The sequence below is a fragment of the Apteryx mantelli genome, chromosome 1, assembly GCF_036417845.1.
Source record: "Apteryx mantelli isolate bAptMan1 chromosome 1, bAptMan1.hap1, whole genome shotgun sequence".
Classification (NCBI taxonomy): Eukaryota; Metazoa; Chordata; class Aves; order Apterygiformes; family Apterygidae; genus Apteryx; species Apteryx mantelli.
The window spans coordinates 168,344,320-168,358,272 of record NC_089978.1 but is presented as its reverse complement, the minus strand read 5'-3'; the positions used below and the strand labels follow the sequence as shown (position 1 = coordinate 168,358,272).

At 47.3% G+C, this 13,953-nt stretch overlaps 3 protein-coding genes and 1 long non-coding RNA gene across 4 annotated transcripts; 2 read left to right on the top strand and 2 right to left on the bottom strand.

The window, feature by feature from the left end:
* Positions 1-263: 263 nt before the first annotated feature.
* LOC106488334 (histone H3) lies at positions 264-784 on the bottom strand. The gene has a single exon (XM_067311626.1). It carries the CDS (start codon positions 731-733, stop codon positions 323-325), a length of 411 nt encoding a protein of 136 aa, XP_067167727.1. The 5' UTR covers positions 734-784; the 3' UTR covers positions 264-322.
* Positions 785-1,684: 900 nt separating this feature from the next.
* LOC106488335 (histone H3) lies at positions 1,685-2,180 on the top strand. Its single transcript, XM_067311642.1, has one exon. It carries the CDS (start codon positions 1,711-1,713, stop codon positions 2,119-2,121), a length of 411 nt encoding a protein of 136 aa, XP_067167743.1. The 5' UTR covers positions 1,685-1,710; the 3' UTR covers positions 2,122-2,180.
* An 844-nt stretch (positions 2,181-3,024) lies between these two features.
* Positions 3,025-3,597, bottom strand: LOC106488347 (histone H4). The gene has a single exon (XM_013947202.2). The coding sequence runs from the start codon at positions 3,445-3,447 to the stop codon at positions 3,136-3,138; it is 312 nt and encodes a 103-aa protein (XP_013802656.1). The 5' UTR covers positions 3,448-3,597; the 3' UTR covers positions 3,025-3,135.
* Positions 3,598-3,991: 394 nt separating this feature from the next.
* On the top strand, positions 3,992-10,631 carry LOC106488352 (uncharacterized). The gene is made up of 4 exons (XR_001293159.2): positions 3,992-4,052; positions 5,492-5,544; positions 6,501-6,981; positions 7,520-10,631. It is a non-coding gene; the product is annotated as an uncharacterized lncRNA (long non-coding RNA).
* The last annotated feature ends 3,322 nt before the right edge of the window (positions 10,632-13,953 follow it).

The window sequence follows — 13,953 nt, the reverse complement described above, 5'->3', positions numbered from 1 at the left end:
CCCCACACACACTGAAGGGTGCCTCGCGGGCCAGGCACCGCTCTCCGCTCTGCTCCCCGCCACCGCGAGCCTTAACCCGAGTAGCCCAGGCTTACCAGGGCGGGGGGGGGGGGGGGGCGGGGAGGATCCGGCACTAACTGCTGCTGCTGTGCTCTGCCTGCAGCGCTGCCAGCCCACCTTCCCGGCAGCAGCGCAGCCCGCGCCCGGCACAAAGCGCCAGCCTGCCCCCAGAGCGCGGATAACAGCTCTTCTGCGTGCCCGTGTGGCGGCTCTTAAAAGAGCCTTTGGGTTTGGCGGTCGCCAAGAGGCGCCGGCAGGAGCCTCAGGCGCGCTCGCCGCGGATGCGGCGGGCGAGCTGGATGTCCTTGGGCATGATGGTGACGCGCTTGGCGTGGATGGCGCACAGGTTGGTGTCCTCGAAGAGCCCCACCAGGTAGGCCTCGCTCGCCTCCTGCAGCGCCATGACGGCCGAGCTCTGGAAGCGCAGGTCCGTCTTGAAGTCCTGCGCGATCTCGCGCACCAGGCGCTGGAAGGGCAGCTTGCGGATCAGCAGCTCTGTCGACTTCTGGTAGCGCCGGATCTCGCGCAGCGCCACCGTGCCGGGCCGGTAGCGGTGCGGCTTCTTCACGCCGCCCGTGGCCGGCGCGCTCTTGCGGGCCGCCTTGGTGGCCAGCTGCTTGCGCGGCGCCTTCCCGCCCGTCGACTTCCGCGCCGTCTGCTTCGTCCGCGCCATCCTCAACTCTCCTCCCCTAGCGCCAATAAAGGCTGAACAAAGAAAACTGAAATCTGTTCTCTGCTCTGACTCCTATTTATATCCGTGCTCTTCTTCTCAATTGGCTGATTGAAAGTGCCGATCTCATTGGGCCAATTTGAAACGCCCGCGTTAACCCAAAGAGCTCTGACTCACTTTCTTCACTAGTTTTGTCAGGGAGGTGCTCTTTTCATTGCCTTCCTTCTTTGAACCTGTCTTTACATGATTAAATGATAATCACGTAGTTATCTAGTTGGCTTGTGCTTTTGGTATAATATTTTGTTTTCTGCATAACGGCTCTCCTCCAAAATAGTAGCAAATATGTTTCGAGTAAAGAAGGAGTTTTTTTTAACTTAGGTATTTTATAAAACTAAAATATAACTATAGCAATTGTAGCTCATATTCAGGTGAGCGAGGAGAATAATTAACGTGTTGGAAGAGTTAATGTACAAGAACTATAGTATTTACTAATGCAGTGGCTTCTGCTCTCTTATTGATAAAGAACCAAACAAGTATTTCTTAAAGAACTGAACACTTCTTTCCTATACCCGTCCAAGACAAAAGATGTTATGCTACTCTGTATTTCAGACAATAAAGAACATCAAAAACCATTGTGTACAAATATGTAATTATGTGCATGCTATAACCATATTTCAATGCTTTAATTCACTCATGAAGAAGAGCCGAAGGAAATACTGAAAAGATAAGCGTTCAATTCCCCCTCCCCTCCCCCGGTCTTTAAAATAAGATCGGAGAGAAAAACACTGCAACGCCCCCTGGAGAGGGCTGGGCAGCAGGGAGCCTGGGGCTGATGCGGGAGGTGGAGGCTGTTTCGAATCCGCCAGTGAGATTCGTCCTTCCCCATCTGGCAATGGGGAGGGGGAGCCGCCGGCTATAAATAGGGGCCGCAGTAACCTCTCCCCTTTTTTCTGTTTTCTCAGAAAAGTGTATAGATAAAGATGGCGCGGACGAAGCAGACGGCGCGGAAGTCGACGGGCGGGAAGGCGCCGCGCAAGCAGCTGGCCACCAAGGCGGCCCGCAAGAGCGCGCCGGCCACGGGCGGCGTGAAGAAGCCGCACCGCTACCGGCCCGGCACGGTGGCGCTGCGCGAGATCCGGCGCTACCAGAAGTCGACAGAGCTGCTGATCCGCAAGCTGCCCTTCCAGCGCCTGGTGCGCGAGATCGCGCAGGACTTCAAGACGGACCTGCGCTTCCAGAGCTCGGCCGTCATGGCGCTGCAGGAGGCGAGCGAGGCCTACCTGGTGGGGCTCTTCGAGGACACCAACCTGTGCGCCATCCACGCCAAGCGCGTCACCATCATGCCCAAGGACATCCAGCTCGCCCGCCGCATCCGCGGCGAGCGCGCCTGAGGCTCCTGCCGGCGCCTCTTGGCGACCGCCAAACCCAAAGGCTCTTTTAAGAGCCGCCACACGGGCACGCAGAAGAGCTGTTATCCGCGCTCTGGGGGCAGGCTGGCGCTTTGTGCCGGGCGCGGGCTGCGCTGCTGCCGGGAAGGTGGGCTGGCAGCGCTGCAGGCAGAGCACAGCAGCAGCAGTTAGTGCCGGATCCTCCCCGCCCCCCCCCCCCCCCCCCCGCCCTGGTAAGCCTGGGCTACTCGGGTTAAGGCTCGCGGTGGCGGGGAGCAGAGCGGAGAGCGGTGCCTGGCCCGCGAGGCACCCTTCAGTGTGTGTGGGGGAAGAAACGGTGTGTTGGCAGCGGGCTCGCAGCTAGTTCTTCCCAGCGCAGTACCTAGGGCGCTACAAGTGCTTCGAGCCGTTTCTCTTCCCCCTTTTCTCCCTCTGCCCTCGCCCCGCCCCGGAACAGAGCGCGCCAGCGCGGGAGAAAAAGGCCCCGCCATCTTACGGGCTGCCCGTGCGAGCCCGCTTCTTCAAAGCCGCTGTCCGGCGGGGCGCTGGGACGTGGCTCTCGCCCTTCCCCGCTTTGCCTGGGGTTTATGCCCGCGTGCCTGCTTTTCACGCTTGCCTGTCCCTTCCACTCCCGTTTAAAAGACGGCCCGCAGGGAAGGGGGCAGCAGGCAGCCCCCCCGATTTCGGCACAGAAACACTGTTCTGCCGAGTCCAGATGTTGTTCCCGCCTCCCTCTTTTCATAGTAATGGCGGTACGTTTCTCCTGTACTAAGAGTTTTTTTTTCTTAAAAGCATATGCGGGAGACGGGGGGGAAAGAGACGGAAGCAAGGTTACGCGCAAATGCCCAGCCACCCTGCCCCCCGCCCTCCCCCCCGCACATTTCCCCAGAAACTAGGAGCCATAAACAGCGCAAACATTAGTCGCTTAATCAGTGATCAAAGCTCTTCTACCGACAACGTGGGTGGCTCTGAAAAGAGCCTTTGTGTTAAACAAGCGCGACCGTTCCCGAGAGTAGCTTAACCGCCGAAACCGTACAGAGTGCGTCCCTGGCGCTTCAGGGCGTACACCACGTCCATGGCCGTAACCGTCTTGCGCTTGGCGTGCTCCGTGTAGGTGACAGCATCACGGATCACGTTCTCCAGGAACACCTTCAGCACGCCGCGCGTCTCCTCGTAGATGAGGCCCGAGATGCGCTTCACGCCGCCGCGCCGAGCCAGGCGCCGGATGGCCGGCTTGGTGATGCCCTGGATGTTGTCGCGCAGCACCTTGCGATGGCGCTTAGCGCCCCCCTTGCCGAGCCCCTTCCCGCCCTTGCCTCTGCCAGACATGATCGCACCACTCCCAAGTTAAGGTATGTGTGGCGGGAAGCAGCGACCGTGCCCGCTATATATCGCCGGCGGTCCGACCTGATTGGGGACTGCGGGGCGGTGGGGCAGCCCAAAGGCGGGCTCTTCTCCTCCTCCGCTCCCCCCCGCTCCCCGGGGACGGGGACGTTCGCGCGCGGGCGCCGCCGAGCGGGGCCGGGCCGGGGCAGGGCGGCAAGATCCCGGGCCCGGCGCGGGCGCCGCTGCAGGAAATCCGCGGGCAGCGGCTCCCTCTCGCGCCGCCGCGCCCGGCCCGGCTCCCCGGCGCTGTCCCTGCGGCGCTCGGTGCCCGCGGCCTCGCCCGGCCGCCGGCGGGGGGGCGGGAGCCGGGGGGAGCAGGGCCCCGGCGGGCGCCGGCTGGCGCCGGCCGCGGGTCTGCAGCATAATCCGGCCAATGGGGGCGCGAGTCCGGGAGCGCCGCTGCCCCGCCCCCCTCGGAGCCTCCCCGCCCCGCCCCGCCCCGCCCCGCCGCCGCCATTTCGCGTCTCTCCAACAAAAGCTCGGGGGGGGGGGGGGTGCCGGCGCCTCGATTTATGCACATTGTCGCCTGCGGGGTGCTTCGCTCTGGGGTAACTTGCTCCTGCTCATGGTCTTTTCTTGTAGGAGCCGGTACTGTGAGCGGTTCCGGGCGTCCCGGCATCCTACCTGGGCCGTTTCGGCTCCGGCTGTTGGCTTCGTGCAGGAGCTGCCCGCCTGCCCCACGGCGCGGTGGCGCGGGGAGCCGAGGGGCTGCAAAGCGTCTGCTGGGGCAGTGCCGTTGCTAAGCGCCGACGTCTTCTGTGTGCATACGGACGTTATCCCCCTTCCCCCTCCCGCATCTTACGCGTTTTAGTTTGTCATTAATGTTTATGAGGGTTTTTTTTCCTTTGTTTTTAGAGGATTCGTTTGCTTGAAGTGTATGCCAGTCGAAACGCATGCAATTTACCGTATCCTTCTTTCCAAGATTTTTTTTCTGTCAAGGCTGGTTTGTTATGTTTGCATGCAATATACAGTTTTTATTTTTCATGTTTGTTTATACTGGTATTCGTCATTTTGTTTGATTTCCCCCCCTTCAGTCCCCCATTTTTTCCCCCTTTTCCTAATGGGTCCATAGTAGTCCTTCTAACCCTGAGGAGTTTTTATATACTAATTTCATAACCCTCTCCCTTTGAACTATCATATTTTTAAAAATTCTTGCTTCTTTTTACATCCTTTCTCACTGAAATATTTTTCCCCTTTTTCTTCCCCACCCATCTTTATGCTTTAAATACATACATTATTTAATTCAGCATGTATTAGTTCACTGGCTTCACAAATCTTGTTTGGTATGTAGACTTCTTACTTTGTAGTGTTTGTGTCAGTCCTTATTAATATCACCAGGTTTAGGGCCACAGCTAAGACATATTTACCTTTTCATATCAGCCTTCATGGAGCTGTGGGCACAGATGAAGCTCCTGTGTTTACATAAGGATTGCAGTGGCTTTGTACAGTAGTAGTTAACAGACCAGCTATTTTGCTCATAAGAATCAAATACCCTATTTTATTGATACTAAATAGAAGCTGAATAAATGAAATATGCAAGATAGGGTAAAATGTTCTTATGAATAAAGATGACTGCAATGTTCTCTACATAAACTAATTATCTTAAGCATAGATTAACCAACATTTAGCTTCTCAGTTCTTCTGACACTCTTAAGTTCTAGTGTAAGAGTACTATGGGAAACAACAATAATTATGTCCCTTTTGTTACACCAAGGTTGAATCTGTTATTCAAACGTCCCCTAATTTTTTTGTTTAGGACTTCTGTCCTTGAAATTATACAGGTTATTATATTTACTGTAATCCATAATTAATTTAAAATGATTAATGGAGTAAAAAGCTTTGAAAACAGAAGGAAAAAAAAGAATTCATATTCTGTATTTTTCTTCCTCCATTTATTGGTTAAAACATGAATACGTTATAATAGAAATCTCCATAAAACTTCTGCATACTTTTAAAATGTATTGTTCCTTGCCCATTGTTTCTCTAGATCAGGAGCTGATCCCCCACTATCAAATATCATGGAAGTTTTTGCTGATACTGGTAAGTATGTATTTCCCTATATTTGGCTAGATTCAGATGACCTCTTCTGTTCTTCTTCTGTTCAAGACTGCTAAAAGAAATGCTTTTTCCTTGTCATCTGGTACCTTTTTTTAATCATGTAACATTTTTGTACATCTTTTCTACAGTTTTGCTTTCTTTTCTCCTAAGGACTTTGAATGGTTCAGGTGCTATATTCTTGTAGATATTTCACATAAACTAGTTCACTGTCTTTAGGTGGTTAGTGGGAATGTATATTCCACCTTGCAAGCTGCCATGTTCACCTCCCCTGCCTAGTGTGTTTAAATGTGGATTAGCACTTTGTTAAAAGATTTCTGTCTATTTTAGCACCCTTTTTTCACTTATTTTTAGTTCACTGACTCTCTTTTTTGTGGCATATACTGTGTGCTTAAACACTTTTTTCCATGAAATCTAAACTTTGTGTATTTTTGCATAATATTTTCTTGATCCTCTGGATATTAATCTTTCCTAAATTAAAAACAAAACAAAACTTTTTTTTTCCCTTGACTTGTGTCTGTGACTTTTTAGAAGTGTGACAACCCAACTGAGGAACCAAAACAGCTAACAACATCAATTGTTCCTGCCCTAAACAGTATCTTAATTTCAGAAAGGATAAGACGTGTTCGAAAGCCTAAATTCTTACTATGACTGTTTTTATATAGAATCTTTGTATATCGCTGTCATATCTACTAGTATGTAGAATAGATTGCTATATTATGTTGTTGTGCTTGGATGATTTGAGGAAAATGGTCCTACATTTCTTGATTGTTAATGTCAAGTTGCATTTATCCATGTTTACCTTTTCCATACCAAACTACAGAAAGGTTAATTTTACTGCTTTTATTTAAGCATACTGTATGTGCATGGTATCTTTCTAAACATTTTGCAAGCAGCTGTAGGTGTGAAATAACAATCTGTATGTTATTGAACTTTTATAGAACTCCTCAAGGAAGACAGAATTAAACCAAAAGGAGAAGCGCACATCCTGGCATGTATTTGCAGGAGTTCAGACATTTCCACATTCTGGAGAAGCAGGAGAGCGTGTAGAGCAATTTGCATTTACTGAATTCAGGAGTAAAGCTTTCTTTTGTGAAGTAACATCTTGATTTGCTCGTGTTCTGTGGCCCAGTCTTCATTCTTCGCTCCTGGTGGCCCGTTTGCATTGATCACTTTACTCCCAGAACTAACAACTGCATATTAAGCCATGAACTCCCTATTAATCATTTTTATAATGCAACTTTTCCCATAACTCAAGACAGTACGGGGAGGATGAAGAGTTTTGTTTTTTCTGATCACACAGCATTAGATGGAAGAGTCTTGAGATGTCGCCCTTGATGTGGGCAGCAGTCAGGGGAGAGAAGGAAGAAGTTGGGAGAGGAGAGGAGAGAGGGAGCAACTCTACTCGTCTTCCCACTCCAGGTATGCCACAGCAAGTTGTAATGCTATTTTGCACTTCTGCATCAGCTTTGAATCTCTGACCTCTCATCTTGTTATTCCTGTTCACACCTCTGACCTTCCCCAAAGGCATCCCTTAGAAGAGGAGCCTGTTGAAACATCATGCTCTTCAACTGTACTTTTCAAAACTTGTTTTCCATTCAGAGATCTACTTGTTTTGGGTGGTTTTGCAGGAACTTGCTTAGTTGTTATCTAAAGGAGCTGTTGATCTGTTAGTAAGTGTGCCAGCACACAGCCACAGAGAAGAAAGACTGGGGAAGAGTCCATGCCTCACTTTGCATCAGACTCCCCTGTTGCAATAACCTTTTGGTGTCCTCTCATGTCTCTGATTAACCTGAACTTTACCTACTGTTCAAAGCCCTCTCATTTTTGTTCTTTCCACACAAGCAGTGTGCTCTCAAATGCCCTGAGGTCTGCCGTTCAAAGTATCCCAACATTAAACCATGCCTTTGTTCCATATTTTCTCCTCAACTGATCCATTACCAGCTCTGCTTCTCACTAGGACGTGATGCTGGAGTGCCTGGAAAGTAGGAACAGAGCTACAAGGAAATAGTTTGACCAGCTGGAGGCTGAAAGAAACAGTGGAGTAAAGATCCCATGAGTTTAGAAGAATTTTTTGACACTTCTGACAGGAACACAGAATACGGCAAATTTATGAAGGGGTCCATTCATCTAAATGGGATTTTTTTTCTTCTAGTGAATAGGATGCTCATGCAGAGATGAAAGCATCCCAAATCTCTAGGCATTGTGCAATGTTCTGTTCTGCAGAACAGCTACTCTCACCTGGTTGGAGCTGGCCTTTGTAATGAGCTCACCAGAAAGGTGGTCTGTTAGAAACTTCACTCTAGGAGCTAGTTTTCCACCAGAGAAAGGTTTTTCTTTGTCAAATATTTTACAAAGATGGTTTCATTTAAATGAAACAGTTCTCTTTAAGGACATCTACCTAGGTTATTGTCAGCTTTTCCAAGCTAATGTGTTCCAAAGCAAACTTTGTGATTCTGGCAGTGCCACTTCTTGAATAGCTCTTTTACATTTTACATTGTCTCTTGGGAATTTCTCAAACTCTAGTGCTCAGAGCTTCTCAGCAACCAAAGCTTCCGATACATCCAATGAGGCATACTGTCATCAAGTGAACTCAGGCTTTTCTTTTGTGGGAATTCATACATGACTGCTTTGCCTTAGGAATCACAGCAAAACCAGGGGTTGGATTGTTCAAAGTCTGCAGCACTCTGTGGAGCGTGCCAGTGCTCACTCCTGAAGCTATCTAGTGCTACATGCCCATGGCATGCTCACAGCCTGCCTCATCCCACCACCTTCAACCAGAGGTTGTTGATAACTGTCTAAGCTGTAGACTGGGTCTGCCCTTTCAGATCCATGAGCAAAATTTCATTCCTGTAAGGGAGCCATTTGCTTCTACTTAAAAACAAACAAAAAAATAGCCCCCCTGGATCTGTTCAGCAGGAAGTTTATGCGGACCCACTGTACGCATTTAGGAGGATTATGTACTCCTAGGGACTACAGTTTGTAAAAACAAAGTCAGAAAAACAACTCCAGATTGATTATGTATGAATATGGTTATCATTGCTACAGTTGATACCGCACTGGATTAAAAAAATTATTAATCAAAAGAACCCCATTTATTTTATCCTGTACAATCATCCCTACAGAGAAATTGACTCCAAATGCATTGAATTGTACCAAGTGATAGGTAGAAGATGAAAGAAGAAATATACTCTCCAGGAATTGCTGGAATAGGTTTTTAAAATGGGAATAAGAGAGGAATTAAATGTCGTTGGAGTACTTGTTCTTGACATTTCTTGCTTAATAGTTAAGTGTTTTTGTGCTTGTCTGTCACATACTACAGCAGAGTTCTTCAAGTTTCACATGTGTAAGATTTTGTGGCACATATATTTAAGGGCACATTTATCTCTGAATTCCACTAGGATCCCTATTTTAGATCTGTAACAGTCCATACAGTTATTGTGGTTTTATAATCCAACTAAAACACTAGAGGAGGAGAGAGTTAAATCTTTTTATCCTGTGTAAATCTTAAGTGCAGTGAAAAGAAATATCAACATTTTCCTCTTTTGGAGGAAATTAAAGTTTTTTTCTTTTTTAATCTTCCAGTTTTAACTGAATTTGAAGAAAAGTTTAAAAGCAGTAAACAAGTCAGAAATAAACTAAGCCCTCTTACTTTCCTTGTGGTCATGAAAGGGAGGCATTTATTGAATGCTGTAAGAGTCAGCATGTACACATTCATGTTATGGAAAATCAGGCTCGCCGGCCTCCATAACAGGGTTCGACCCTAGGTTCCTGCTGAGGCAGAAGTTCAAAGTCAGATTGAAGAAAAATAAAATTTAATGACATACGTGTGGTAATTACAGCTCGAGCTGGGTGCCTCCAAAGAGGGACCCCGAACAAAGAAATCCCTGGGCAATTATACCCTTACAATCTAAATTCCCCACCCCTTAAGCGATAGTTTGGACCAATAGTAATAATTATAGCTCGATTCTTCCCCTTCTTCACTGGGCCCCTTCATTGTCTCTAGGCAGGCCGCTGCTTATCTTCAAGGTTGGCTACTCCTGCTGTCCATGTAACTTCTTTATCCCTCCAGCTTGAACCGGCTCTGGGGCCCCCCTTTTACTTATCTAAGTAAAAGTTCACAGCAAGTTCACAGCCTGAGGCCTAAGGCTTCAGCAAATTTAGCTACTAATGCTAAGCAAGTTATGCTAAGCAATTAATTCTAGACAGCTTCAGTTCAATATTCTCTAACATTCATATATACTTAATAAATGATATTAGGACAGACCCTATCTCTCTGTTTTCAATTAATATCAACTTAGAAAGTTTCTCTCGCTCTCTCTCTCTCCTTTTTTTTAATTTTAACTTTTATAAATCAGATGAAAGGATGGTGATAGAAATGTTGCAATTTAGAGATATAGGTTTGCTTGACTGCCTAAAGCAGTGGCTTGTGAGAAAATGTGCTATATTACTGTGACAGGAAATTTATGAAGGAAAGGAATAAAACTACATCATCTTCCCAGGGAAATGTAAATGTTCCCAGGACATACTCACATGAAATGTGGAAGTCTGGGTGAACACAGACATGGATTTTTGCCCAGAGTGATGCTAAACATGATGACAATATTACAAAAGAGGTCTAACTCCATGTTTCATGCCAAAAAAAACCCAAAACAAACAAACAAAAAAAAGAAAGCAACAAAAACAATGGTAACAGCAAAAAACACAAGCAAAATTCATGCTCTGTGCTTCCCACTCATCTGGAGAATGCCAGGTGTCAATCTCTGCTGAGGCCAGCAACCTTCCCCTGGCCACAGGCAGTCCACTGGGAAACTGAAGATGGGCATATAGGCACAACTGGAGACTGCCCCTCGATATAAAAGAGAATTGCACTTTTTGCACTTGGCTGCTCAGTGTGTCCCTGATTTGGTGCCGGACTCTTGAGTTTGTCAGCACAGCCCCAGTCCTGCTTTCACTCAGCTGGACTGACCTGATGGACTTGGCACCAGAATTGGCTGCTCCCCTGTGGGTCTGTTTGTGTCACACACAGCAGGGTTTCCAAGGGTTTCACCAAGGTGTGAACTTGTCTGGGGTCTCAGCTTGTGGTCTCGTGCTGGAGGCCACCACTGTTGCGTCCAAAGCCACTTTGCTCCATATGGAGGCAGGACCGAAGCCCAGTAGCAGGTGCCAGCTGGAGCCTCTGCACAGCCCAGATGGGGACAGCTTCTGCCTTGGGGGTGGCAGGGGCCAGCTCTGACAGCTCCATAAACATCCCCAAAATTCTCCTCTGCTCTTTGGCCTTAATAGCTGCCTGCAGTGGCAGCGTTGCCACGGAGGAAATGTAGCCAGGAGGTAAGTGTGCAATAGCAGAGGCAGTATGTAACCAGTCACAACATGTAACAATTTTTTTTCCCTCTCTATTTTTTTCTTTTTACTCACAATTAAGCCTGTTACCTTTTCATGCATTGGTGTGTTTATTCAATAACCCTCAGTAGCCCTTGCTAGCTACCTCCACACTCACAGAGGTGGACAAGGGGTAGCTCAGACGGAAAGCAAAAAAAAAAAAAAAAACAACAACAAAAAAACCCCAACAACATTTGAGAAAGTTACAAGTCCTTTGCAAGGTAATGACTGTTTTTTTCTGTTTTCCTATGTGTAGTAATTAAATAGTCTCATCTTGTTGGTATTATCTTGCTAATGAATATTGTGTTGATGTTGTTCTGTATGATATTGACCTTTAACATCTCCAGTGTGTTATACATGCACGCCTACACAAAAACACGTGCACACATCTAGTAAGAAATTTTTGGTTGAAATCCCCACCTAAACAAGCTTTAGAGATGCTCTGACGAGGCTGCAAGGTCCTCTGGTGATTAGTAGTTTATAAACACACAGTAAGTACCTAGGACCAGCAACTGATGTGAACTTCACTGACTGTAGGGATGTGTGGACGTGGAGTCCTGGAATCGTGACAGATGCTGGCAAATCAAACTCTGGCCCGTCCCACTCTGCCCACACCAGCCAGTAGTGCAGACACCCCACCGTGAGCCTTCTGGTGTCATATGAACTCCCCAGCTACCTACACTGTAGCAGTGTCATTGCCATGACCTTTATGGCATACACATCTCTCCAAGCTTTAGGTTCTCTGGATGACAGTAGTTGAAAATCTACATCAGCCTCCTGATTTATTCACTTTCTTTTGATTTTTTTTTTTTTTTCAATTTCCAGTTTCATTGACTGTCCTTCAGTCCTGTTTCTGATCCTGTCTTCGGACCTTTTTCACTGCCTTCTTCCATCTTTATTGCAACCTCCAGGTTGGTCCTAATAAAAAATCCTCCCACTTCTGAAAATAATAAATACAAAACTAAATAAAGCATTTGCTCAAGGTTCAGTAATATTTAAATGAAAATAATTTGAATGTCAGGAATCACTATAAGCAAAATGGAGAACCAAACAAAGAACACTGCATCTTTGTACCACTGCAGCATCAGTGAAATGGCTGCACCTTGAGTAATGTGCTTAGTCCTCGTCTCTAAATCAAAAAAGATGTAGTATAACTGGAAAAGAAAGTTCAGAGGAAAGTGGAAAAGATGATTAAAGGTATCAAATTGCATTGCAGGATGTGGGTACAAAACTGAGGGGGGTCTTTACATAATGTGTAAGTGGTATAGGGTACTCCTTGAGGCAAAATGTTTTAGATACTAAATGTTTACATGGATTTGAAAAGTAATTAGACTAGAAAAAAAAAGAAAAAATCAGTGAAGATTATTAAATGAAAGAGACACTACTGTTTGTCTCAGGAAGTCACGAAGGCACAGGCTATGAGAGTTTAGGAGATATTCTGTGAAAGCATCACCATAGGTTTACTATGTTCTTATACACCTCCCTAGTCGCTGTTTTAGAAACAGTCCAGGCTACATCTACATTTGCAACTGTCAGCTCAAAAGAAGTGTACAGAAGACTGAAACAGTTGATGCTGAGGCTCCCCACATCTCTGTTACACACAGCTTGGAAGGGGGAATTACTTCAGACTCCATTTATTCTGGTCCTTTGGGCCAAATGTCCCCACTGCAGATGTAGGTCAAAGCTCTCTGAAGGAAGATTATCCCAGAGACCTCTGCTTCCTTGCCTTCAGGCACATCTAGGAAGCACCACATTGTTTTTTTGTCTGTTTCATGCAGATATTGGTAGCATATCAGTAGATGTGTCAGGGTCTCCACCACCATCATCCATACAAGGCTTCACATAGGAAAGCCTTAGTTGTGTTCCTAATTATACCATTTCTGAGTAACACCTCCTGGTGTCCTGAGCCGTGGGTGAGCCATTGGCCACATTCTTACATTCTCATTCTTCACATGGACTATGACTGTATTAAGCACCTTGTTGTCATGGAGACCAAGGGGAATTTCTGGACATCTTGGCAGTCTTGTGATGCTTGTGTCTTCTGCACCCTCAGTCTCTGACTCCGTGGGGATACTGAGATTTTCTTTCCAATCAGGGTTGGATATTTGCAGTGTTTAGATGCCACAGCAGGACATGTTGTATGTTCCCCTGCTTCTGGGTCAGGAGGCTGGTGTGTGGTTTAACTATGCCCTTACCACATGCAGGGTGGAAGTCAACTGCAAGTTTATTCACATCACTGAGAGAAGTGGAACCTTGCAAAACATCATCTTAACTCTGTAAATGTCCTTATGGTCTCCACAAGGACACCAGAAAGCCTCTCTGGACTGGAACAGCAAGGACCAGTTTTTCCTGGGCCTTCAGCTCTTTCCAGAAACAGTTGTGGCTTCCAAAGCAACACTGCAGTCTGGGAGGAGGGTTATGGACATGCTGAGTATCCATGAGTGGACTGAGTGGGACGGGGGAAGGGGATTAGCTGTGAATGTCTTGCAGTGTGGTAAGTAAGGAAAAAAATTACAAAGGACTGGATTCCCTATACCTTTTGATGCTATCCACCCTATTCATTCTCCTTCCAGGAGAAGGAGGGGAAGTGCCTTTGCAGCCCCTGTGGCTCGCTGCTTTCCTCACTCGCTCGTCAGATTCCCAAGGACAGTTCTCTGCAGCATTGTGGGAGTGCTGGGTGGGACGCATTTCTATCCCAAGCTACTGTGAGGGACACAGCTACCTGTAAGGCACCTCTGCCATGGCCAACATTGTAACACCAGACACTCTTGTGACCTGTCAAATATCTGCAGTGGGGGGACAGCAGAACAGCTAGAGGCATTGTTATGGAAAATTAGGCTCGCTGGCCTCCATAACAGGGTCCGACCCTAGGTTTCTGCAGAGGCAGAAGTTCGAAGTCAAATCGGAGCGAAATTAATTTTAATGACACACATGCAGTAATTATAGCCCGAGCTGGGTGTCTCTGAAGAGGGACCCCGAACAAAGAAATCCCTGGGCCAGCAGGGATACCCT

Excerpts from the sequence above, each read along its gene's own strand:
- LOC106488334 (XM_067311626.1), bottom strand. The coding sequence starts at position 733 with ATGGCGCGGACGAAGCAGACGGCGCGGAAGTCGACGGGCGGGAAGGCG.
- LOC106488335 (XM_067311642.1), top strand. The coding sequence starts at position 1,711 with ATGGCGCGGACGAAGCAGACGGCGCGGAAGTCGACGGGCGGGAAGGCG.
- LOC106488347 (XM_013947202.2), bottom strand. The coding sequence starts at position 3,447 with ATGTCTGGCAGAGGCAAGGGCGGGAAGGGGCTCGGCAAGGGGGGCGCT.